General features: G+C 43.0%; 1 protein-coding gene across 7 annotated transcripts in view; it reads left to right on the top strand.

Moving 5' to 3' along the window:
* Nucleotides 1-27,856, top strand: part of mapkap1 (MAPK associated protein 1) — a 426,562-nt gene that overhangs the window by 32,353 nt on the left and 366,353 nt on the right. For 2 of the 7 annotated variants that reach the window (XM_072488483.1, XM_072488482.1), the window contains exon 2: nt 11,492-11,690. The exons of the other annotated variants lie outside the window; for them this stretch is intronic. In XM_072488483.1, the coding sequence (XP_072344584.1) occupies nt 11,688-11,690 (3 nt within the window). In that variant the 5' untranslated portion in view covers nt 11,492-11,687. The remainder of the gene's footprint in view (nt 1-11,491; nt 11,691-27,856) is intronic. 7 annotated transcript variants of the gene reach the window in all.

The following is a 27,856-nucleotide window of genomic DNA, read 5'->3' as shown; positions in this document are numbered from 1 at the left end:
GACACTGTCTATGCGGAGTCTGCATGTTCTCCCGTGTCTGGATGGGTTTCCTTCAGGTGCTCCAGTTACGATAGACGTGCTTGTTAGGTGAATTGGACATTCTGAATTCTCCCTCAGTGTACCTGAACAGCCGCTGGAGTTTGTCAACTCGGGGATTTTCATAGTAACTTTATTGCAGTCTTAATGTAAGCCTAGTTGTGACGCTAATAAAAGGCTATATATTATACCTTTCTTCCTCCTCGGGATGAATTTCTGTTGTGCCTCTGAATAACCCTCAAAAACCCCTACCATTGCTGTTCAACTGCCTTCCCTGCTCGGCTTCCCTTCCAATGAACTCTGGCCAGCTTTTCCCTCATATCTTTGTAGTTCAATTGTAAAACATCTGTTTCCAGCTTCTCCCCCTCAAACTGCAGGGTGAATTCTATCATATTGTGGTCACTGCCCCCTAAGGGTTCCTTCACCTTGGTTCCCTAATCAAGTTGCCTCATTACACATCACCAAACCCAGAATTGCTTGCTCCCTAGTGGGCTCTACCAGAAGCTGCTCCAAAAAATACCATCTCGTAGACATTCCACAAGTTCCTTTTCTTGGGATCTGCTACCAATCTGATTTTCCCAGTCCACCTGTATATTGAGGTCCCCCATGATTATTATATTGCCTTTCTTGTATGTCTTTTCTATCTCCTTATTTATTTTCTGTCCCATATCCTGACTACTGCTGGAGGGCCTGAACGTAACTCCCATCAGAGTCTTCTTTCCTTTGTGATTCCTCAATTCTTCGCCTTCCAACCTTATATTGCTTCTTGTTATCGATTTAAATTAATTTCTTACTAACAATGCACCCCCTGCCCATCTGTCTGTCCTTTCGATAGGACACATATCCTTGGATATTTAGATCCCAACCCTGATCCCCTTGCAGCCACATCTGTGTTGCCCACAACATCGTACCCACCAATTTCAATGTGCGTAACAAGCTAATTTACCTTGTTTTTGTATACTGCGTGCATTTAGGTACAACACCCTCAGTCCTGCGTTGACCATCCAGGTGAAGCCGCCCCAGTGGAATGGCTCTCTCCTTCCCCATGCCAATGTCCCATGAATTCAAACCCATTTCTCCCACACCAAACTTTGAGTCGCGCATTTACTTCTTTAATTTAAAAAATAAATAAATTTAGTCTACCCAATTATTTTTTCGCCAATTAAGGGGCAATTTAGCGTGGCCAATCTACCTAACCTGCACATCTTTGGGTTGTTGGGGTGAAACCCACGCAGACATGGGGAGAATGTGCAAACTCCATACGGACAGTGACCCAGGGACGTGATTCGCAGTCCCAGTGCTAACCACTGCGCCACATGCCGCCACTACCTCTTTAATCTTATTGACCCTGTGCCAATTAGCCTGTGGCTCAGATATTAATCCAGAGCTTATTACCTTTTTGGTTCTGCTTTTTAATTTAGCCCCTAGCTGCTCATATTTCTTCAGCGTAACTCCTATTCTTCTTCTACCTATGTCAATGATACCTATGTGGACCACGACAACTGGATCTTTACCTTTCCACTCCAGGTTTCTCTGCAGCCCAGATGAGATTCCCGAACCCACGCACCAGGCAGGCAGCGCAACCTTTGAGACTCTCAATCCTGGTCACAGAAAACAGTGCCTATGCCCTAACTATACTATCTGCAATTACGACTACATTTCCTTTCTTTCCCCCCCACTTGAATGGCTCCCTGTACCACGGTGCTGTGGTCAGTTTGCTCATCCTCCCTGCAGTCCTCGTTCCTGTCAACACAGGGAGCAAAAATCTCAAACCTGTTGGACAAGGTCAAGGGCTGAGTCTCCTCCAACCCAACCTCCTGGATCCTGTTACCTGCCTCACTAGCAGCCACACCCTCCTGTCCCTGATCACTGGCCGAATTCAAGTTCGTCTAAGGGGTGTGCATGTCTCCTGAAACAGTGCAGACCTATCTCCTTCCCTGATGTGTCGCTGCATCCAAAGCTCAGAATCCAACTCATCAGCAGAGTTCCTCAAGCAACCAACACTTGCAACAGATGTGGTCATTGGGAAGACATTGGTGCCCACCTGCTCCCACATCATGCAGGAACAATCTCCACCTGGCCCTGTATCTCTATTTTATTTAATTAGTTTGAATTTGTTTTAAAACAAATTTCCAGCTAGTTTTAACCTTTCTAATCTGTAAAATATTTCTCATTTTACCTTTAATCTGAAAGCAATTTAAATAGGGCATGCAAATTAGCAGTTCTTGCCAGCCAATGAACTTACCGTTTTCCTAGGACATCACCCCTGGGTTGTTTTTCAAACTGAGCCTGCTGCTCAGAGGGTCTCAGCTCCGCTCTTTTTAAATCTCCGCTCTGACTCTCCGCTCACGCTCTTTTTAAATCTCAGCTCTAATTCTCAGCTCCTGCTCTTTTTAAATCTCCGCTCTGACTCTGTTACCGTTCTTTTTAAATCTTTGCATGGTGAAAAGCTTGATCATTCAAGGGGCTAATGAGGAAAACTGTTGTTCTAATGCATATTATCTGGTATATCATTTAATTTGTAAAACCTAGGTTTGCACTTCAATCTGTAGGGCTATTTTGCAAGACCAGGTGTTTCTCGACAATGATTGTGAAGAATTGACTGATGAGTCCTCATATACATTTTCCTAATGGCTAGTTGCAAAGACATTGTGTGGAATAAGTTGCTGCTGCCTTCCTCAACTGAAGTGTAGGATATTCCTTGTACTCCACCGAGAGAAATTTTATATGAATGCCTGGGTTTTCCTGTGGGTGGTGAAGCAATGATTTTTGTCATCTACCTCATATACAGTTGATCAAAGACCTTTTCAATACTTTGTCAGGAGTGATTTCTAGGACTTGGATTGGATGTCTGATCCAGTGTGAAGCATTTCACTAAGGATTTGTGTCATCTGTGAGCAGATTCTTATTAAAAAATAAGAAATATAAATTATGTTTAAATCATTGTGCAGAGAGCAAAGAAGGGATTAGGACATTCACATAGGATTGAGACAGAGACCCAAGAGAAAAACATAAGTGTTTTACTTTAAATGTTAAAAAAATTGGCAACATTAATTTTCTTAGGAAATGAGACTCTGCACTTCTAAAATTATTTTTTCAGCGCTGGAGAGGCTGTTCACAAGTAGTTCTTGGTTCTTGGGCCTTAAAAGTTCCTCACTTCTGACTATACAAACTCTAACATTTTCTTTGATGTGGGTAATTATCCGGGGAAAAAAATTACCTTTTATTGTCACAAGTATGAAGTTACTGCAAAAAGCCCCACAGTCCGGCGCCTGTTCGGGTAGGTTGGTATGGGAATTGAACCCTCGCTGCTGGCCTTGTTCTGCATCACAAACCAGCTGTCTAACCCACTGAGCTAAACCAGCCCCTGGTTGACAGCATTCAGTCACATGCAGATTCTTAAGGTGGCATAAGCACAGCCTGTAAAGGAGCAATGTATCACCGGCAAGAACTTCCAGATTTTCCCACATTTAACTGCATGTGTGCAGACGCCAGAATTTGCTATCCGTTTTATCCTGCGATGATGGCAGGAATGATAGAATTTGCTTTGCGTGCCATAAAAGTTGACCACGTTGTGTACTGTCCGATAAGGGTTAGTGTTGGAATACTGTAGTTTCTTTACAGCCAGAGTCATATTATTTATTTGAGATGCCCAAGGCATCTCCTGTCCTTTTGTTTTGCCACAAGAGACATCGCTTTAAAGTGATTAACAGTCAAACTGCTGAGATTGTCATTTGGTAGTTTGGTGAAAAGGATCCTCATTTTAGTGCTGCTCAATGTGATCTCTTTCAATGACAACATGGGTAAGGTCAGCTATTACGCAGCAGCGTCAGAATCCTTTGTAGCCCACAGTGGGGTCAAACAGGATTGTAATCTGCACCCACACACTTGGGCATCTTCCCATTGTTGTGTTCTCATACCTTCAGATCATCTACAGTGGGTGCCCAATTACACACTAGAATTGACAAACCTGTTCAGCCTTGCTAGCCTGAGGCCTAAGACAAAGATGTACCAAGTTCTCATGAGACAGCTGTTTTATGTTGTTGATACAGCACAAACAATGCAATCTGAGGGGACACCTTCAGCAGCATGTGACAGTTTCTCACACACTTGGAAAGAGGTTGATTTGACTATCAGCATCAGGAAGGTCAATGTCATGGGACCAGTATGTTGATATACCATCATCTATTAGCATTGTCCATGTGACTCTGGAGGTTATAGGTAGCTTCACATACCTAGGCTTCGCAGTCACCATCAATCTGTCACTTGATGCTGAAATCAATAGATGCATTGAAAAAGGAGAAACTGTTAGTCCAAGCTGAGTAAGAAAATGTGGAACAATAACAAACTGTAAGTTTACCTAGCCTGCATCCTCAATGCAGTCTTCTACCATGGTGGGACCTGGATGACAAATGTGAGGCAGAAGAAAGACTCAAGGCTTACCACCTTCGCCATCTCGGACATATCCTTGGCATCCCAAGCTCACTTACTCACGAGGTCCTGGAGTGTGATAATTCCATCAGCACATACTCACTGCTAAGGGCCAATATTGTCTGCGTTGACTCAGTCGTTGTCTGCGTTGACTCAGTCACATTCATTAGATGTATACTGGGCCATTACCTCCTGGGCATCAATACCTCAATTCAAGGACACGTGCAAGCAAGAAATGAAGATGGCTGATATTCACATGGACAACTGGGACAGTCGCTGACTTCCACAGGCCGTGACCTCTGAAGACTGACTGTTTGGAAGGGCATTGGGAAAGGTGGACAGAAATGAAAAGCTGAGCCGGCTGAGGAGAGGGCCCAGAGTAAACAGTGGCCAGTGAATCCTGCACCTTCTGCACCCGCTGACTTAATCTGCGACAACTGCTGCAGAGACTGCCATGCTAGAGTAGGGCTCCTAAGCCACAACAGGTGATGCTCAACACACTGTTTTTAAAAAAAATAAAATATATTTATTGAAGTTTTATAACACAATTTTTCTCCCTTACAAACAATAACCCCCCCCCCCCCCGGTAACAAAATAACAAGAAATCGCACTGAGCAAGATATATACACGGCAATATGGTATATTTACATAGCTTTGTACACTGGCTCTCTCCCGCACGTGCCAGTTACCCTTCATGTTAACTCTTGCTCATCCAGCCCCCCCGGTTGCTGCTGCTGCACACCGACCTTCCTCTAATGCTCCGTGAGATAATCTAGGAACGGTTGCCACACCGCCTGTAGAACCCCTGCGCAGACCCTCTCAAGGCAAACTTAATCCTCTCCAGCTTTATGAACCCAGCCATGTCGTTTATCCAGGCCTCCACGCTACGGGGCTTCGCCTCCTTCCACATTAGCAAGATCCTTCGCCGGGCTACTAGGGACGCAAAGGCCAGAATGCCGGCCTCTTTCGCCTCCTGCACTCCCGACTCGTCCGCTACTCCAAATATTTCTAGCCCCCAGCTTGGCTTGACCCGGACTTTCACCACCTGAGATATTGCTCCCGCCACTCTTCTCCAGAACCCCTCCAGTGCCGGGTATGACCAAAACATATGGACATGGTTCGCCGGGCTCCCTGAGCACCTTCCACATCTGTCCTCTACCCCAAAGAACCTACTCAACCTCGCCCCCGTCAAGTGCGCTCTGTGGACCACCTTAAATTGTATCAGGCTGAGCCTGGCACACGAGGAGGAGGAGGAATTCACCCTACCTAGGGCATCAGCCCACAGACCTTCCTCAATCTCCTCCCCCAGCTCCTCCTCCCATTTACCCTTCAACTCTTCTACCAGCGCTTCCCCCTCTTCTTTCATCTCCTGGTATATTGCCGACACCTTGCCCTCCCCGACCCATACACCCGAAATCACCCTATCTTGAATTACTTGCACCGGGAGCAACGGGAATTCCCTCATCTGTCGCCTCACAAACGCCCTCACCTGCATATATCTAAAAGCATTTCCTGGGGGTATCTCAAACTTCTCCTCCAGTCCCCCTAGGCTCGCAAATGTCCAGTCAATGAACAGGTCCCCCATTCTTCAAATCCCCACCCGATGCCAGCTCTGGAACCCCCCGTCCATCCTCCCAGGGACAAACCGGTGGTTACCCCTGATCGGGGACCACACCGAGGCTCCCACTGCACCCCTGTGCCGTCTCCACTGACCCCAGATCCTTAGCGTTGCCGCCACCACCGGACTCGTGGTGTACCTTGTCGGCGAGAGCGGCAGCGGTGCCGTTACCAACGCCCCCAGGCTCGTTCCTTTACAGGACGCCATCTCCATCCTCTTCCATGCCGCCCCCTCTCCCTCCATCACCCACTTGCGGATCATCGCCACATTTGCTGCCCAGTAGTAGCTCCCTAGGTTTGGCAGCGCCAACCCTCCTCGGTTCCTACTTCGTTCCAGGAACCCTCTCCTTACCCTCGGGGTCCTATTCGCCCACACAAACTCCATTATACTCCTACCTACTTTCTTGAAAAAGGTCTTGGTGATCACGATGGGAAGGCACTGAAACACAAACAGAAACCTCGGGAGGACCACCATTTTGACCGACTGCACTCTACCCGCCAGCGAGAGTGGTAACATGTCCCATCTTTTGAAGTCCTCCTCCATTTGCTCCACCAACTTCGTCAGATTCATTTTATGTAGGGCCCCCCAACTCCTGGCTATCTGGATCCCCAGATACCGAAAGCTCCCCTCTGCCCTCCTCAGCGGTAGGTCCCCTATCACTCTTTCTTGGTCCCTGCCTGTAATACAAAGAGCTCACTCTTCCCTACATTGAACTTAGAGCCCGAAAACTCCCCAAACTCCCTTGGAGTCTGCATGACCTCCACCATCCCCTCCATTGGATCCGCCACGTACAACAACAGGTCATCCGCATATAGCGACACCCGATGCTGTTCTCCCCCTCGGACCACCCCCCTCCATTTATTAGACTCCCTCAATGACATGGCCAAGGGTTCGATCGCCAATGCAAACAACAGGGGGGGACAGGGGGCAAATCTGCCTCGTTCCTCGGTACAGCCGAAAGTACCCCGACCTCCGCCGGTTCGTCACTACACTCGCCACCGGGGCTCTGTAAAGGAGCTTAACCCAACTGATAAACCCTCCCCCGAACCCAAACCTACGCAGCACCTCCCAGAGGTACTCCCACTCTACTCGGTCAAAGGCCTTCTCCGCGTCCATAACTGCCACTATCTCCACCTCTCCCTCCTCCGATGGCATCATTATCACTTTTAAGAGCCGCCGCACATTAGTGTTTAATTGCCTGCCCTTTACGAATCCCAGCACTGTATTGAAGTCCCCTCCCATTATCAGTCCTCCTACCTCCAGGTCTGGAATGCGCCCAACATGCGCTTCATGAATCCAGTATCATCCCAGTTCGGGGCGTATACATTTACCAACACCACCCACGTCCCTTGCAACCTGCCACTCACCATCACATATCTCCCTCCATTATCCACTACGATAGTCTTGGCCGCAAATGACACACGCTTTCCCACCAATATTGCCACCTCTCTATTCTTTGCGTCCAATCCCGAGTGGAATACCTGTCCTACCCATCCCTTTCTTAACCTAACCTGGTCCGCCACCTTCAGGTGTGTCTTGGAGCATGACCATGTCTGCCTTCAGTCCCTTTAAGTGCGCGAACACTCGAGCCCTCTTCACCGGCCCATTCAGGCCCCTCACGTTCCACGTTATCAGCTGGATTGGAGGGGCTCTCACCCCCCCCCACCGCCGACTAGCCATCTCCTTTTCTGGGCCAGTTCCGTGTCCGCGTCTCCCTCACCCTCCAGTCCCCCAGCCAGGGGACCCCCGTCCCGACCACCTCTTCTGTGTCCCATTCCCTTGCGGTCAGTGAAGCAGCATCCCCCCCCCCCCCTCCCCTCCCCCCCCGCTAGACCCCTGTCTAGCTTTTTTTTGCTCCCCCATATCACTCCTGTAAGTCAGCTGACACCTGCTGACCCCGGCTTCCCCCGCCGTCCCTTTGACCTCCCCGTATGGGAGTCGCCCCATCAATATGCGTTCCTTCATTCTCCTTCCCGCCTTTCTTCCCGCACGCGGGAAAAAAAACGTGCTTTCCAAAGCCTGCCCCACCCCCTCTGGCGCAGCTCCTGTCGCGGCCTTGACTCTCCCCTCGCCCGTGTAACATTTCCTGCGCATGATTGCCCCCTATATACAACAACCATCACACATCAAACCTCAAACATCCCCCCCCACCCTCCCAAACCCTCAGTTAGAGTCCAACTTTTCAGTTTGTATGAAGGTCCACGCCTCTTCAGGCGTTTCAAAGTAATAGTGTTGGTCCTTGTATGTGACCCACAGTCGCGCTGGCTGCAACATTCCGAATTCCACTCCTTTCCGGTGCAACACCGCTTTGGCCCGGTTGAAACCCGCTTTGCAACCTCCGTGCTCCAGTCCGGGTATATTCGGATCTCTGCATTGTCCCACTTACTGCTCCGCTCCTTCTTAGCCCATTTCAGGACCCTCTCTCTGTCCGTGAACCGGTGAAATCTCACCACCATCGCCCTTGGCGGCTCATTTGCCTTGGGCTTCCTCGCCAGCACCCGGTGTGCCCCATCCAGCTCCAGCGACCTCGAAGGGGCCTCCGCGCCCATCATCGCCCCGATCATCGTGCCCGCGTATGCCATGGCATCGGCCCCCTCCACTCCTTCTGGGAGACCCAGGATCCGCAGATTCTTTCTCCTCGACCTGTTCTCCAGGTCTTCGAGTCTTCCCGCCCACCTCTTGTGTAGCGCCTCATGCTGCTCCACTCTCACCGCCAGGCCCAAGAGCTCGTCCTCATTCTCACTGACTCTTTTCTGTACCTCCTGGATCTTTACCTCGTGGGCCTTCTGGGTTATCCCGAGTCCTTCAATTGCCGCCAGCATAGGCGCCAGCATCTCCTTGCGCAGCTCCTCGAAGCAGTGCTTGATGAACTTCTGCAGCTCCGGCCCGCACTCCGCTTTGTCCCCGGCCGCCGCCATTTCGAGTTTTTTCCCCTCGCTTCTCCCGCTGCTCCAATGCCGCTTTTTTGGCCGTTGCACTTCTGGTCCGGTCCATAAAAGTTGGAGGGGGACCTCTCTCTTCCCTTCCCCGCGGGTTGTCTTCGAAAAAATTCCGTTGGGGCTCCTCCAATGAGCCCGAAAGTCCGTAATAGCGGGAGCTGCCGAATCGTGCGGCTTAGCTCCGCATAGCTGCAACCGGAAGTCCTCAACACACTGTTGACCACCATGGTGCAAACCATCATCTTACGAGACCAAAAGAACCTCACTTCAATGCACATTCAGGGCATCATGTGTGAGGACTTGCATTAAGGAGATGATATGAGAATGAGTAGCATACCTTTTGGATTAAGCTGGAGGACTGTCGGAGGCCGAGCCTACAGAAGCCTGATCACCTTGGGTTTGCAGGAAACCCAGTAGTGTGAGCTTGTGTAACTGTAATAATTACTGTAATTTGCACCGGAGTAATAAGCTTAAACGGACAACATACCTGAGTCTAAACTGCAATCAATGAGTCATTTAATTATAGAGAACTGACAGACTCACAGTTATTTGGGAAGCATAATTTGTGCCTACATGAGAATGTTGGGACAGTGCGTTACTGCACAGGCACCTGGCATGATGGAGTAGTGAAATTCAAGTTTAGATTTCTTACTCAGCTCAGTTCCTGACCACCTTATGAACAAGGAAGGTGTGGAGCAGATCTGCGCTGTTCCCCTATTTGAGAGAAGGGAAATTTTGAATGCTGAAATAGGCCATACAGTGCAATATTTGAAATGCACCATTTCTGTGTTTGCTTTATTTGATTTGCTGGAGTGTACTTTATCTTAGAATGGAGTTTAGAGCTGACTAGGCTATATCTATTTCAGCATAAATATTATGAAATTAACCCTTTTATTCATTATGCTATGTTGAATTGGTTGTGAGCACCTGGCAGCAGTACAAAAGCATTCAAAAACCTCCAGAATATAGAATGTTTCCATTATAAATATAAAGTTCCATTTTTTTTTTCCCCGACCCCAGTTTGACAGTTTTTTGAATAATTTGCTTTGTTTTCTCTTAGTCCTCAGTTTCTTATGTTCTTTTGCTCTAACTGCCCTATTTAGAAATATAAATCTGCTTCTTGGTTGAGGTATTAAACTAAGGTTCCATTTGCCCACTTGGATGATGTAAAAGATTGTTTGCCAGTATTCAAAGAAATGCAGGGGAGTTCTGAATTCTGGCCAACATTTATCCCCTAATCAACATTATTGAAAGAGATTATCAGGCCATTTATCTCATAGCTATGGGACTGAGTGTAAATTGGCTGCTGTGTTTCTCTATACTATGATAGTGACTGTACATTAGAGTATTCTGAGGTGATAAAAGGTGTAGCATGAATACAATTTTTATCCTTCTGTATTAGTATCCCTGACATTCAAGAGTATTAAAAGTAGTTTAGTTAAAATGTTTAGATTTTCTTCCCATGCTCTGCATTTGAATTTGGAACGGCACAGTGGTTAGCACTGCTGCCTCAGCTCCAGGGACCCAGAGTCAATTTCAGCCTCTGATGACTGTGGAGTTTGCACTTTCTCCCCTGTCAGCGTGGGCTTTCTCCAGGTGCTCCGGTTTCCTCCCACAGTCCAAAAATGTGCAGGCTAGGTGGATTGGCCATGCTAAATTGTCCCTTCATGTCCAAAAAGGTTGGGTTGGGTTACTGGGTCACGGGGAAGGGGCGGAGGCGTGCTCTTGAGTGGGCTGCTCTTTCCAAGGCTGGTGCAGACTCGATGGGCCGAATGGCCTCCTTCCGCACTGCTGGAATTTTATGAATGCACAATTAATGTACAATTAATCTTGACTTTGTAAGAAACTAATTAGGGTACTTGTGGAGGAAGAGACTTCTGAAAGATTATAACTCAAGGGTGTTTGTTTGTAGAATATATATTTTATGTAGAGTTTTAAATGAAATTAAACCAATTGTGGTATTCAGTTGACAAATTGAGAAAGCACCATAAGTCATTTCTGGTTCCTCTGCATTGACGTGAAAATACAATAACTGCTATATAAATAGGTGACCGTGGTACAATGTTGTAATTTTTCATTTAGGCATCCCCTGCAAAGCCATAATTACCTAATTAAGCTGCTAATTATAAGATTAGTATTGTGAGTGCACTGACAGAATGCCCTTACTTTCAGTGGAGTTAGAAAGAACACCCCCATATTTAGATGCATCAGTGCAAAAAATAAACTTTGAAATGTGACTTTAATTTGTAATCAATTAATATTGGTACTACAGTAACCCTATTAACTGCTTTAATGGAAGCTATAGTTTTTCATATACTATTGTGTTTTGCACTTGAGCAAAGCCAGTGGTGTTGTATGGATCTTGTGTTGCAGTGATTTTGGTTTTGTTTTGTTCCTACCTCCTCCCCCTCCCCCTCCATGTACCTTTCTCTTCACCCTGATTCATTGTGTCCTTGCTGCTGGGAAGATGGCTGCATGACTTTCCCAAGAATTCACCATAATGAGCCAACAGAAGACATTTGCTACTGGCCAAGGTATCCTGCCAGCTTTTCTTCCCTGGAGTGCGATTCGACATTACTGCAAAGCATCTTATATAGCACCCCAGCAAAGAGCTGCCAGAACTCATCATTAGCATAGCTAGTAGATCCAAATGATAGTAAGTCATGGTAAGTTTAGTCTGCAATACACAACATTTTTATCTGTGCTCTAGAATTGACAAGATCTTGATCTTATTTTGTAGACTTGCTTAATTAGCAACAACGTTAAAAAAATTAACACTTTTTAAATTTCTAAAACTGTTCAGCCCAATCTGAACATAATAGAGCCACATGTATGACTTAAAACTGAATATAATGCTGAAGGATAACATTCATGCATATGTTGCATACTCCCCTGGCAGTCATTAAATCATTTGAAGTATAATAACAGTGTAGGAGGTAAATTAACAAACCATTAACAATGTTATAAAGGCACAATTAAGGTGCCAACATTTATTTGATGCATTGATGAGCTAGTAGTAATTTTTGAGTCTGAAATGCAACCTTTTAGAGCCCTTTAAGCTGTTGCATTCAGGAGTGCTTGTCATGGATTATGGTGTTCATTTATTTAAAAATAATGATTAACCATTCCATTAAACGAATACCCTAACATCTCTAAATTGACATGTTTTGAAATTGTTTCGAGGCCATTGATGTGTTCTCACTAATTCTTATGTCAATGTTTGTAAAAATGGATAGTTTGTTATTTGACTTCCTGAAAATGATAGGATTTCGTAGATGACAGATGTAAAAAGTTACAAGTTTGTGATTCTTCATCTATAGGATGGCTTTTGGCCCAAATTTTTTCAATTTTAAATCATTAAATTTTCATCGCATTGATATTTTCAAAGTGACCATTGTGCATGTCAAGCGCTTTTATCCTGCAGATGAAAAATCTTCGGGGTTTTATCATAAATAAAACGAGAAGAATCAAACTACTAGACAGTTTGAAGGATGCTATTTAAGCCACAAAGTTTATGTTATGTATGTATGTAACTGCTATCTTAATGCTGAAGTAGATAAAATATAAGGATAATAAAATTCAAGCAAATTGCTCATTTTCATAGTATCTGTTTTATTAGCAGTCTTATCTTCAATTGGTTGTAACTTTTATGAAATTAAATACTGTAGTAAAAATTATGCTTAAAGCTTTTTGATATTTTAAATTTATTGAAGTGCAAGAATGAGGCACATGTTCTGGTAAGTATATGGAGAATGCATAGTAATCATGGTGTCATCACCATTAGTGGTCTGGTCAAAACCGATTCTCCCTCAATTTTCCTTTTTGCAAAGGACTGCCTTCTACTTCTATCTTGTATTCGCCCATTCTTCAGGTGACCCCAGCGGCATCCTTTTCCCCCCTCTCTTTCTCTCTCTCTCTCTCTCTCTCTCTCTCTCTCTCTCTTGATCATCTTCTTTCCAGCTGACCTGACACACCTTTCAAAGTCGCATTCTTTGCCAGTACATGTCTTTTATCTGATGTCATCAACCAGCCTTTAATTTTCTTGTGCCATCTTATATTACCACCTCCATTTACTTATCTATCCACTCTGTAGAAACCTGATTTTCCTATTGTAATCCCAGCTTTTGCCATATTAGCATATCTGCCCCTATACTCATTTATACTTGTCAGATATCTAAATTGTCGCACTAGATCCAACAGTTCCTTGCTTATTAAAATGCTCACTATTTCACTTGCATTTCAACAAATCTTCGGACTTCATTCTTGCCCACGCTGATCTTTATTCCATATTAAATTGCTGCAGCATTCAAGCTAACCACCAATAATTATATTCTAATCATGGCACTTACTACCAAGGCTTTGTCATAAGAAAATCTGACTGCTTTAAAAAGTTGACTTTCAACTTCAATCCTTCCTCTATCTGAATAAACATTTCTCTTACAATTGCTTCTACCTAAACATTGGACAACGCAGGAGACGAGCACTACCCTCTTCCAATCACTACTGACTGTGCCTGCTAAATGAATGCAATGTTTGTCCCACTTACAAAACCTGTATCTGGAATCTATTTCCCCCTATCCTAATTAGTATTCTTTAGTAGCTCCATTCGATTGAACCGGTTAATGCGATTGAAAGCTTTTTCAGAATCTACAAGGGGAGTATAGATCTATTAATTGTATACTCCTCTCTATCAAGCTTTTTATCATCCACATTGTTTACAAAAATCAAATTGATCTTTGCCAAAGTATCTCGGTCTTGAAAGCTCCAATGTGACAATCTTTTTGGGGAGAGAGTTCCAAATTTCTACTTTGTGTGTGGAAAACGTACTTCATGATTTTACGTTTAGCTACTTCTACCCAAAGGTAGATGATTATTTTGATGAAGTTATCCAGCCATTTCCCTTCCAAGTACTTGATCTACATAAATAAACAAGTTTGTTGTCTCCTTTCTCAAGCTTTAAATTACATTCTCTGGATAGCTCTATAATGCCTGCAGCCGTTTCATTTTTGAGCTCACTTATTGAACCCTTACTTCGCATTCAAAATATGTATGTTTTTGCATTTGTATGTTATTGGTGAGGAAAACCTCACAGCATCAATGATATTCAACGTACAGAAATTGTGCAGGTTATCCTCACCAATTCATCTGAATGATATGGATACATCTATTCCATTCATTCTGTTTACATTTGTTAAAGAGGAATTAATTTTTGTGAAAGTGCTTGTCTAGTTTATAAGCCACCAGTTAAACAATATTCAAAACTAATCAGCTTTAAATCCTGCAAGGACATTTTGATTTATTAACGCTTGATTATAATTCAGAAATATAAGACCAGCTTTCGCTTTAAGATGGAGAACATCCAGCTTTGCTTTTTCGGCTTCTCTGTCAAACATGTCTGTTGCGGAAGTCCTTGCCCTGCCACGTTAAATCCTGAATGAGCCAGAATTTTTATAAGCTTTGTTTCTAAAGCCAAACCCGTTGTCTTGCATGTGTCTAACTTGAGTCCTGAAACCCCTCTAGTTGCCACCCCAACCTTCTAGAGTTGCAGAATGTTGCTATCAGTTTTTCAGTTTGAATCAAATTTCCCGTTCCTTTCAAATTTTATTTGATCACTCTCTTCCACCCTTATAATCTCATTCATTCAGGCCCTTTCTCTACCCGTCTCAACTTTTCTCTGTTGCTGAAACAGCAATCTATTCCTTTTGTCACCTCAAGACTTGACTTCACTTTCACTCTACTAGCCTGGCCCCATCCTCCGCCAGCACATTCAGAATGCCATTGTACGCGTTTTTGCCTGCATAAAGTCCAAAACAGTGAGATGTATCAGAATTCTCACATTCATGCTGGCTGCCTTCTACAAGTATGTATGTTTTTGCTTATTTTTTTCTCATTGGTAACAATGAGTTTATACTAGATATTGCTCTACTCTTTCAGTACTGATATTGAAATTGAAGGGCAGCACGGTGGTGCACTGGTTAGCATTGCTGCCTCATGGCGCCGAGGTCTCAGGTTTGATCCCGGCCCTGGGTCACTGTCCGTGTGGAGTTGGCACATTCTCCCCGTGTTTGCTTGGGTTTCGCCCCCACAACCCAAAGATGTGCAGGGTAGGTGGATTGGCCATGCTAAATTTCCCCTTAATTGGAAAAAATGAATTGGGTACTCTAAATTTGAAAAAAATATTGAAATTGAAACTCTACCTCCTGACACCTGTTTTTAAAAAAAAAAAAAAAAACATGTTGCATTTTGCGGTAGTGTTGACAATGAAACGGACCCCATTTTGTAGGATTCTCTAACCCAGAGAGCAATGGAGGCTGGGTCGTTGAATATAGTCAAGGCTGAGTTAGACAGATTTTAGATCGACAGAAGAGTCGTGGGTTATGAGAGGAAGACAGGAAAGGAGTTGAGGAAACAATCTGATCAGTCATGATCTTATTCAATGGCGGAACAGGCTGGAGGAGCCTATTCCTGCTCCTAGTTCTTTTGTTTTGTCTGAAACTGGCAGCAACTTCTAGAGTCTGCAGAGAATGTTGTTGAAGTCCTGCTGACTGCAGGCAATTAGAAATTACTGAACTGATGAAAATGTGTCCTTTTTCTATTGGTTTTATTGTACAAACCCTTGAAAATATTGTGGAACTAGGTATTTAGTGGCACACTAAGTTCAGAATTACAACTGAAAAAGCTTTCTGGCCCCAAAAAACTAATTTTATTTGTGTAATGTCATTTATTTCCTTTATGATAATCCACATTGGTAAAATTTTAAAACTCTGTTTTTGATATTTCAGTTTCTGTCTCAGTCCCAAATGTGTCCTAATCATTTATTTTGTTCTGTAAAATTTCATTAAAATTGAAGGTTAATAAGTGCATCTAGACTCTGGGGTGGTCCCAGAGGATTGGAAAGTAGCAAACGTGACACCACTGTTTAAAAAAGGAGGTCGGCAGAAAGCGGGCAATTATAGGCTGGTAAGCTTAACTTCGGTTGTAGGGAAAATGCTGGAATCTATCATTAAGGAGGAAATAGCGGGGCACCTGGAGGGAAATTGTCCCATTGGGCAGACGCAGCATGGGTTCACAAAGGGTAGGTCGTGTCTGACTAATTTGGTAGAATTTTTTGAGGCCGTTACCAGTGCAGTAGATAACGGGGAGCCAATGGATGTGGTATATCTGGATTTCCAGAAAGCTTTTGCCAAGGTGCCACACAAAAGGTTGCTGCATAAACTAAAGATGCATGGCATTGAGGATAAAGTGGTAGCATGGGTAGAGGATTGGTTAACTAACAGAAAGCAGAGAGTGGGGATAAATGGGTGTTTCTCTGGTTGGCAACCTGTAACTAGTGGGGTCCCTCAAGGATCAGTGTTGGGCCCGCAGTTGTTCACCATTTACATAGACGATTTGGAGTTGGTGACCAAGTGCAATGTGTCAAAGTTTGCAGACGACACTAAGATGAGTGGTAAAGCAAAAAGTACAGAGGATACCGGAAGTCTGCAGAAGGATTTGGATAGGTTAGGTGAATGGGCTAGGGTCTGGCAGATAGAATTCAATGTTGCCAAGTGCGAGGCTATCCATTTTGGGAGGAATAACAGCAGAATGGATTATTATTTAAACGGTAAGATGTTAAAACATGCTGCTGTGCAGAGGGACCTGGGTGTGCTGGTGCACGAGTCGCAAAAAGTTGGTGTGCAGGTGCACCAGGTGATTAAGAAGGCTAATCGAGTTTTGTCTTTCATTGCTAGAGGGATGGAGTTCAAGACTAGTGAGGTTATGCTGCAATTGTATAGGGTGTTGGTGAGGCCGCATCTGGAGTATTGTGTTCAGTTTTGGTCTCCTTACCTGAGAAAGGACATATTGGCACTGGAGGGAGTGCAGAGGAGATTCACTAGGTTGATCCCAGAGTTGAGGGGATTAGATTATGACGAGAGGTTGAGTAGACTGGGACTGTACTCATTGGAGTTTAGAAGGATGCGGGGGATCTTATTGAGACATATAAAATTATGAAGGGAATAGATAGGATAGATGCGGGCAGGTTGTTTCCACTGGTCGGGGAAAGCAGAACTAGGGGGCATAGCCTCAAAATAAGGGGAGGTAGATTTAGGACGGAGTGTAGGAGGAACCTCTTCACCCAAAGAGTTGTGAATCTCTGGAATTCCTTGCCCAGTGAAGCAGTTGAGGCTCCTTCTTTAAACGTTTTTAAGAAAAAGATAGATGCCTTTCTAAAGAATAAAGGGATTCGGGGATATGGTATACGGGCCGGAGAGTGGAGCTGAGCCCACAAAGATCAGCCATGATCTCATTAAATGGCGGAGCAGGCTCGAGGGGCCAGATGGCCTACTCCTGTTCCTAATTCTTATGTTCTTATTTTACTTTCTGGTTTGCTGTCGGTGAGAATATGTCAATGTGATTGGTTACCTCACCTGTTTGATGGCATCACTTGCAGGCCACCTGGGGATTCCCTTGAATTGGACTCAAACGTATGTTGAAAAAGGGAAAATCAATGCCATTGAGATTGCTAGATCTTTATGGGCTGCTTTCTTCAAGGTCATCGGCAAGCACCATCATTTCACTGACCACAAAACCAGAGCCAATAAATAGTTTGTAACTGCTGTGGTAATCTATGATGCAGGTCAACTGTGGCTCTTTTCCTTTTCTCACTGTCAACCTGAAATTATCTTAACTTGACAACCTCCCTTCAAAGGCTCCAAAGGCACATGCTGGTTTTAGAAAATGCTCACAATTCACTGTTTAAAAAAGTGACTAATGCCTAGTCAAATTAGAAACTAATTATTTCAGAAAGTGCTGCCAATCAAAAATATATTTGAAAAAATAAGATGCCTGTGTTTGAATTAAGTTGATGGCCTGGTTCCTCCCTCAGGCACCTGTTCTGTGATGACCACCGTTTAAGCAAAACTCAGTATGGAATGAGCTGGGATATCCTTTGTGCGCAAAGCTGATTTTCTTGTCTTATATATCAGGGAAACGTAATTTGAAAAGCCAAAACCATGAAAAATCTTAGACAGAATTTAGTCATAATGTCTTCTCTACTAAATTAATGTGGATTTTTACACAGCCAGGTAGGCATAACTCTTGCTATCTGTAGGGTTGCCATACTAGTACTGTAGTTCAGCCCTATTATTTTTAGTCAGCTTTGAAATTATAAAGTTTAATAGTGATGATTGTCAACATAATAAGCAGTAAGGAAATTACATGTGCAGCATTTAAGTAACATTGTAATCTGTCAAAGCCCTTCAAAGAAAACAAATATGAATATATAATTTACTTGTACTATATTACAGCATCTTCCATACAGTAATGTTTTCACAGATATTAAAATACAATTCTATTTTGTAGAATTATTGGTTTGCATAGTTAATTAGTAGATTGCCACTTCATATACACCAGGTATGTAATTTGAATTTGTGCTAAACATCTACTTGTGTGTTGGCAAAGCTGCTCTGGTCCCTCTCTTTACGTCTAGTTCAAGGCATTTGATTGACTCTTAGCCATCATCGGAACAAGTCTCCATATATCTTTGCCATTTGTAATGTCAGAAAAAACTCATTTATTATGGTTGTCTATATTTAAGCTTTCAATATGGACTTTTAACTTAACAGTGTTAAAATCAAGGTACATTTTCTTAAAGTCTCTTTCTCATGAGCACCCTTTCTTGTGTTCACTTCCTTCACTCTCCCCGTTCTCCATTCTGAACCACAAACTGCTTTCTTCTTGATTCTCTTCCTGCAGCCAGAGATGGATGAAGCCTATGTGCACATCTGTTTCTGTAGCTGTTTTTTCCTGGAATGGGTCATTTGCTTGTTGCTAGAAGCTGTAGCTTGAAGGGCGACACTCAAGCATGGTGGACCAGGAGACTCCTGCTCTTACTGCCTACGATAGGCATGTTGGAAGGATTTGCAGGTTGATAATCAACATGTTTTTCATGTTATGAATGCATCTTTTGTGGGCATCAAATCCTGGATTGGGAATTGGAACCCAGAACTCCTAGCACTACCCACTGTGCCACAAGACCTCCCTCAGAACTGTTTTTAATACATCAACAAAAAGGCCAACCCGTTCCCCCAGCTTGCCAATGTATTATTAAAAAAAAATATATATATTGCTTTCTGGCAGGGATCGAACATTAGGTGGATAAGAATAGACAAACTGTAATATCAAAGACTCGTTTAGTCTAATGTATTGATGGGATTATACAATGCAGGTGGTCCAAGTAAATAATGTGGGCTTTAGGGTTTGATTAATATCCTGGAGTTTGGCATGATTCATTTCAGGGGGTCGGGGGGTGACGTTTCTTGGAGATCGAGATCTTGGATCTTTTAACTGCAGTTTCACTTGTCCTTCAGTTAATTTGACAGTTGAGGTCCTTAAGTTAATTTGACTGTTGAGTTAAGAGCATAGTATGGAAAATGTTAATTATCCTGAGAGGTCATTTTAAAGTTGACCAGTTGATCTTCCATGGCATTGTATGTAGCAATATGTGAACCAACATGAGGTTAGGGTGTAATTTTACCAGAGCAAGCAAGTATATGTCACTGTCATTTTGAAGTCATATATTCTGCCACTATTTTTATTGTAGGTGCCTATTTCCATATTTTTAATGGAAATTGCCTATATAAATTTCTCATGCTGCAATTGCACCCTCCTTCCACTGGTAGCACTGCAGTGCCTCCACTGGGGAGAATGTAATTACAAAATGGCAGCTTTATATGTGCTCTCGCCATTATAAATGTTGACGTGGGAATTACTCATCCTGTAAATTCACGGAACGCAATGAAGAATTTACAAAATAGGAAATTTAATTCCCACTGCTTATTACAGTGCTGTAATCATGAAAGCTGGGAAATAATCAAAAATGTTTGAAAATTTGATAGCAGTGAATGTGCGCATTTTAAGCACAACTTTAAAAATTTTCAGTTCACTATTATTGAAGCAAACAATTGGGTATTTGGGGTGGCAGGGTGGACTGCAGCCTCATGGCGCTAGACACCCGGGTTCAATTCCGGTCTTGGGTGAATGTCTGTGTGGAGCTTGCACATTCTCCCCATGCTTGCCTGGGTTTCCTCCGGGTGCTCCCGATTTCCTCCCACAGTCGAAAGATTGGGTGGCACGGTAGCACCGTGATTAGCATTGTTGCTTCACAGCTCCAGGGTCCCAGGTTTGATTCCTGGCTTGGGTCACTGTCTGTGCGGAGTCTGCACATTCTCCCTGTGTCTGCGTGGGTTTTTTCCGGGTGCTCCGGTTTCCTCCTACAGTCCAAAGATGTGCAGGTTAGGTGAATTGGCCATGCTAAATTGCCCTTAGTGTCTAAAAAGGTTAGGTGGGGTTGCTGGGTTATGCGGATGGGGTGGAGGTGTGGGCTTAGGTAGGGTGCTCTTTCCAAGGGTCGGTGCAGACTCAATGAGCCGAATGGCCTCCTTATCCACTAAATTTTATGATTCTATGTACAGGTTAGGTGGATTGGCCATGCTAAATTGCCCCTTAGTGTCCAAATATGTGCAGGTTAGATGGGGTTATGGGGAGTGGGCCTAGGTAAGGTGCTCTTTCAGGGTCGATGCAGACTCGATGGCTTCCTTCTGCACTGTAGGAATTCTGTTTTATTTGTTTACTCTGGTCTGCAATATTCACGGCAACAGCCGTGTTTTTGCAGATCTCTTTTTTTTGGCTATGAGCATAACGGAATATATTTCAATGTTTATATTCCAACAGCTGTGTTCTTTTCAGACAGCTGCTATTGAAAATGATGCATCACTAGACAGATTTGTATCCCGCAAACACCGTGGACAGGGATGGTAGTTTAACCAATTAAAATATTCTCTGCACATGCATTGTGTTGACCACAGAATCTACTTTTTCTGCCTCATCATGTAACACTGTTGAACCAATTTGTCTAAAGATCAACTAACCGTCATACTTTTGCTGTCAGTTATAAAATTTAAAACATCTTCATTAGGCAAATGCATAACTGAGTTTATCATTTTTATTAATGTAGTAACTGGATTTTTAAAAAATGCATAAACCTGTTTTTGCAATATTCTTTTCAACCTCTGCCTTGGATTTCTTCCACATGAGATTGATTTAATATTTTGGATCCAGTCAATCATGGATATCTCCCATGATGTCAACATTTCTATGACATCACTCTTTCCTCTAAAGTGTGCCAATGGACACATGCTGCCGCTCCCCCTCTCCAGCATCATTAACTCTATCTATGTTGTAGCTGTTCTGTTATCCTTATGTGGTTTTAACATAACTTTTTTTCTTTCAAATTGCTATTACAATGCCTTGATGTCCATTGAACACTCTCCCACCAATTCACTTTTGTGACTCCAAGTTTGTTCTCAGCAGGGATATTAGCTTAATCATTCTTCATACCAAGCTCAGTGACTCTTGATATGATGAAAGCAAATTACTGCGGATGCTGGAAAATCTCAGCAGGTCTGGCAGCATCTTAGGGAGAGAAAAGAGCGAACGTTTCAAGTCCAGATGACCCTTTGTCAAAGCTAAAGGCATAGAAAGTGGGAGGTATTTATACTGTGGGGTGAGGGAATGAAATATATAGCCACAGAAACCAAGGGAAAAGAGTGCTATTAGCCATAGAAACCTAGGGAAAAGAGTAATGGCAGTCCCCAGAGAGAATAAAAAGCGTGAAAGGCCAAACAGCAGAGAAACTAAAATCAACGGGTAACCTGCCTCTGAGCTCCTCTGTTTCTTCAGATTCCTCTCCCCCGCATCTTGCCCTTTTTCAATCCTTTCATTGATAACTGCTGAAGGTGCCATCTACCTGTTTTCACTTGGGAGTATTGGTCTTCAAAATCTTATTTGGATATTCTACCTACTACTTCACCATTATTTTGATTTGTTCCATTGTAAAGGGCTCCAACTTCCAAGTTCTTTAGAAATGTCTATACCCAAAGCATTAAACATTCTTTGTTCTTGATGTGTTTGACAAACTGTAATTCCAGTATTTTCAGTTGTTTTTCAAGGTCTTGATAAGGAAGCTTTGTATTCTTATAGAAGGCAAATATCTATCATGAAGAAGGAACTTTAAGTCGATGGAAAATCTTTGAAGATTTTCAAATGCACTTTCTTAATTTTCTTCTGCTCAGTTCTGATAAGTCAAGATGTACACCCTTACAACCCTTGTCCAAATGATCACACTTCGTAGCCTATCCATACATGTGCCCATTCTAATATGGATCACCTGTTGTTGGTAAACACAACAACCATCATTTTTCTCCTTCTGTTTCCTTGCTAACCCAGGAATGCAGAGGCCAATCAAATTATTCTCTGTGCTACTTGACTGAAATTAAGGAGCTTTCCTGGTATGTATAGCTCGGTCCATATGGCATATTTAAAATTCCTGAGCTCTAGATCAGCAGCTCCTACAGTTAAGCATATTAAGATAGAAATTTGCATACTTATAGCACAATATAATCTTTTCCCACTGGCCCCAAATTTCTTTCTTCTTTTATCCCCCATGTATGCATCAAACCTTCCCTTCAATTTGTCTATTATTTTTCTTCACCTACACCATGTAGCATTTGAGTTTTAAATTCCCACAATACTGTGAAATAATGTTTTCTAAATTCTTTTTGATCTTTTATTTATCTCTTGGATTTATGTCCCCTTTTGGACCAGAAACTGAACTAGCCATATAAATACTGTGGCTACAAGAGCAGGTCAGAGACTATAAATCTTGTGGCAAGTGACTCCCTTCCTGACTCCCCAAAGCCTGTCCACCACCTACAAGGCCCAAATCAGGGGTGTGATGGAATACTGCCCACTTGCCTGGATGAGTGCAGCTCCAGCAACACGCCATCCAGCACAAAACAGTCCACTTGATTAGCACCTCTTCCACAAACGTTCACTCCCCCCATCATCGCGCAGTAGCAGCAGTGTGCACCATCTACAAGATGCAGTGCAGGAACTCACCAAGGTTCCTTAGGCAGCACCTTCCAAACCCATGACCACTACCATTGAGAAGAACAAGGGTGGTAGGTACATGGGAACAGCATCACTTGGCAGTTCCCCTCCAAGTCATTCACCATCCTGACTTGGAAATATACCGCCGTTCCTTCAGTGTTACTGGGTCAAAATCCTGGAACTCCCTCCGTAAAGCATAGTTGGTGCATCTACATCACATGGACTGCCGCGGTTCAAGAAAGCAGATCACCACCACCTTCTCAAGGGCAATTAGGGATGGGCAATAAATGCTGGCCTAGCCAGTGAAGTCCACATCCTGTAAAATGAATTTAAAAAACCTTGAGTGGAAACAGTTACTTTGCATCATCCTTGTTGAACCCATTTATAATTTTAAAAATCTGGCAGAATCTCTGAAGTCGCAATTTTGCCACCAGCATTGTCACTAAAAATGGCACTTTTAAAATTTGTACTTTTTCCTAGTTTTCTAACTGAATAGCGTTTTGCTGTAACTGAATGGACAAACAATGTGGTCTGAGAATGCAAACATCCATCCACTTGTCAGCATCCATGGGCCCATTTTCATGGGCAGATAGGACTGCAAACCCTCCAAGATTGACCTGGCATTTCCAGGAATTGAAGATCAATCTCCAGGACACTGCTATGTTGACCCCTGAAGAAAAATCATTGAGACATTAAAAAATATTTTTTATTTGTCATTTTCTTTGAGCCTTATCTGATCAAATATTGAAAATGGGGAGGGGTGGGAAGGCCGTTTGGCAGACAGTTACACATCATCCAATGGGAAATGTGTTTTTGCTTTACAATTGATGTAGGAAGGCAGTGCATCACAGGGAAAGCTGGCCTAGTAATGGCTGGAGTTTGGGGACAAGTCATGTGATGAAATCTATAAGAGGACATGTCATCGCAATTGACAACCCTATGAGCAGATATTGTTTATTTGTAGATCCGGTAGATCAGACAAGGTTTTGTACATTAACTCCTATTCATCCCTCCCTTTGCCTTAACATTGACAGCTGCCCTTCAGCTATCAAGTCCCTATTCTCTGGACAGTTGGACCTAAACCATTCCAACTCTCCACAAATGTCTTCTCCTTTAAGACCATTCTTTAAAAACCACCAATTTGACTGAGCTTTTTTGTCATTATTCCTAATGTTACTTTCACTGGTTTAATGTTCATTCAGTCTAATTACTCTGCTGTGTCTTGCAATCCTTTTTACATTAAAGGAACTATATGAATGCAAATGTTGATTACAGTTTTTTCAGGAAACGTTGTTTTTTCCAGAGTGGCACATATATGATATAGTCGCAATTATTTTGCATTTGTATGTCTCTTATTTTTTTTAAGACTGACATTATAAAACAAAGTTTATTATTGTATTTCTCATATAATAACATAAATCTATGAAAACTGGATTGTCTCAGGTAGGCTGAGATTTCCTGTTGGTTTCAATGCAGCTGGGCTTGAGAAGTGTAAATCAACTATTGTTACTCCTCCTGATACCATATAGTGAAACCTGCTAGACAGTATATGTGTAGTCATCTGATGAAAAGAGGATTGTATTTGCCTGGTTGACACCGAAGAATCGAAAAGCCTGCTAACACTCAAATTCCACTTGAATTATGACGGAGGCAAGGTACTGAAGAGTTAATGTAACTTTTGATTGTACCTCAAATTAAATCTTCTGGAGAGAAAGGAGGGTGAACATTTTCAAGAAGAGAATTATATTTGTCCCTGATTTCTGAGGCTAGATTTGTAAAATTGAGTCACTGCAAAGAACTTTGTTGTCTAACCCAGTTTGAAGTTTTCATGAAAAGTTTTATTGGACATGAATTAAAACTGACTGAATTGTAACGGCGCGTTTCCCAAATCCAGCTGGATCAGATACAATGATTTAACAGTATTTTGTGAATACAGGAGCAAAATATTATTATTGTGTCATAACACCTGTATTTCAAAACTAAATCTGTTCATTTTCTCACTGAACTTGCCTATATGAGGAGGTTCTGAGATTTTAAAACTCTTCTGTCAAAGGCTACATTGTCACAAATCAGGCTATATTTTAAATTTTTGCAGTGGATGTATTATGCATTTGACATCTTGTCCATTTACTGTAATGAGTATTTTTAAGTATTGCACAGTAGAAAAAAAGTTTTGTTCTTAGTACCATAATGAATGGTCTTATTGGCTTTCTAGTCGGGAAATTTTAAGTGTGTAGTGCTATATATAGAACCCCATCATTTTGCTCTCTCTGGTTTTTGCATTGAATTTTCTTTCAAAAGCTCTAACTTCCTCCTGATATCCAGAAGAGGAAATGAGCTGGAGTAAAAATACATTGTCAGAATGAATGCTTGATCAAAAATGCGTAGTGTAAGGATTCTGAAGTATGAAGAGAAATTTTTATCTATTTGCTCTTGTGTTAAACATACAGGGAGTGTTTTCACCGAGGTTTACTCTGTTTATTATAATCAAAATACTGCGCTTTTACAGATTTTCACGTGTTGGGGGTTAACATAAAATATTAACTTTTTTTTCCAATTAAGAGGCAGGTGTCCAATCCGCCGATCCTGCACATGTTTGGGTTGTGGGGGTGGGACCCACGCAGACACGATTGTGGGAGGCATTGAATCCCTCCTTATTTAACATCCTACCATAACGAGCTTAAGTCAGCTTGGGTTCCTAATATGGATGGTATTCTGCAATACCTTTTGCTTTGCTCATACTAGGGTGATACTAAAATAGAAATCTCTTTTCCCAATGGGCTGATGTATTCTTCTTCATTGCGGTAGCATGTAATCTTCAGTGTTATCCCATGTGGTTTAGCTAACCGCTTTCTTGCTGTCCCATAGGAAGATGGCTACTGAACATTTTCTTCTTGAATTGAATCAAGAAGTCTTCAAGTTTTAAACATGAACAACCTTCCTTTCATTTTGGTATCTGATACTTCATCTCAAAATATGAGGTTGCATTGTATGCCATCTGTTGGAGCTTATCTTGCACCACATGGGACCACCTTTAACACAACAAGGTCATGCTGCAAGAAAGGATCTGCTTGAGCTGCAGTCGAGGGAACCAAGTGACTTATTGTGAATGTGGGAAACTAATTTGATTAGCATTTTCACCTCTATACGCTGCTGTTCTGATTCGACATTCTCGGATGGATTGACATTGCCGAAGTCCATTTCATGTGGTTCATGAGCATCTTTTGCAGACCTTCTGTATGGAATGAATTGAAGTGGCGAGTGAGATGAGCATCAGCAGGAGCACAAAGCGGGCAGAAACTAATTGGCTGCAAGTTGTACACCATCTGAATTTCCTTTCTTCTAACTTCAATGGAAAGGAAGATTGGGTGGTGTGTAAGCGGACAACTGACCCTCTACTGTCAGTTTTGCATCCCTATCAAAATTGAATATTACTCCCTACTCTGGTTTTCCAGAGATACTGGAAGAGAAGCATTCATTGCACCACTTAGTTCCTCAAAATATATTTGTGTATGATGAAGATAAACTGACCTCCTCTGATTTTCTATCTTTAAGATCTATAATAATGAAGTATATAGAATAGTCGAATATTTTAATAAAGTATTGAGAACCTTAAACTCACGCCACAAGGTGTTGAAGCAGGCGGAATTGATATAATGAAGGGGAGGCTTGATGCATATATGAGGGAGAGAGAATAGAGGAATATTGGTGTAAGGAGAAGAAAGGTAACTAGAGTGGTTGGAGGCTTGTGTGGAGTATAAGCATTGCAGTTGGGTGAATGGCGTGTTTTAGATTCTATATATGCAATTATATGTTTCTTCAGATTAGAAGTTGTTACATTAGTTATGTTTTCAGATTATGAATTGACTACTTCCTATCAGAAAAATCATATGTACTACCATTAGGGCATGGAGAGTTAAAAAAAATATAAAATTCACTGCATTAAATCTAGCTACGACCTCTGCAAAGCCATCCGAGATGCCAAGAGAGAATATCAGACCAAGCTAGAGTCACAGACTAGCGTTACAGACTCTCAGCGGTTGTGGCAAGGACTAAACAACATAACGGGCTACAAAGCGAAGCCGAGCAGTATCTCCAGCAGCAGCGCACCCCTCCCTGATGACCTCGATGCATTCTATGCTCAGTTCGAGCAGGAAACCAACGATCCGCTGTTGAGTGCCCCAGCAGCCCATAACACACCCATACTCGCCAGCACAGCTTCCGAAGTCAGATCGGCCTTCCTGAAAGTGAACCCTCGGAAGGAGACGAGTCTGGACGGGATTCCTGGTTGTGTACTTAAGAGCCTGCGCGAACCAGCTGGCAGATGTGTGCGTGGACATCTTTAACCTGTCCCTACTCCACTCCGAGGTCCCCACCTGCTTCAAGAAGGCCGTGATCATACCGGTGCCAAAGAAGAACCAGGCAACGTGCCTCACTATCGCCGGTGGCCCTGACTTCAGTCGTAATAAAGTGCTTCGCGAGGTTGGTCATGAAACACATCACCTCCATACTCCCAGAATGCCTTGATCCTCTGTAATTTGCATACCGCCGCAACCAGTCCACAGCAGATACCATCTCTCTGGCCCTACATTCATGCCTAGAGCATCTCGACAACAAGGACGCCTTCATCAGACTCCTATTTACTGACTACAGCTCTGCCTTCAACACCATAATCCCAGCCAAGCTCAAAAGCTCCAAAACCTAGGACTTGGCTCCTCACTCTGCAACTTTCCGACCGAAAGACCACAATCAGTAAGAATAAACAACAACACCTCTTTCACAATAGTCCTAAATACCGGGGCCCCGCAAGGCTGCGTACCTAACCCCCTACTATACTCTCTGTACACGCGAGACTGCGTGGCAAAATTTGGTTCCAACTTCATCTGCAAGTTTACTGACGATA

The sequence above is a fragment of the Scyliorhinus torazame genome, chromosome 22 (assembly GCF_047496885.1).
Source record: "Scyliorhinus torazame isolate Kashiwa2021f chromosome 22, sScyTor2.1, whole genome shotgun sequence".
In the NCBI taxonomy this organism is placed as follows: domain Eukaryota; kingdom Metazoa; phylum Chordata; class Chondrichthyes; order Carcharhiniformes; family Scyliorhinidae; genus Scyliorhinus; species Scyliorhinus torazame.
The sequence above is the reverse complement of the archived record's forward strand: the minus strand, read 5'-3'. Positions and strand labels throughout refer to the sequence as shown.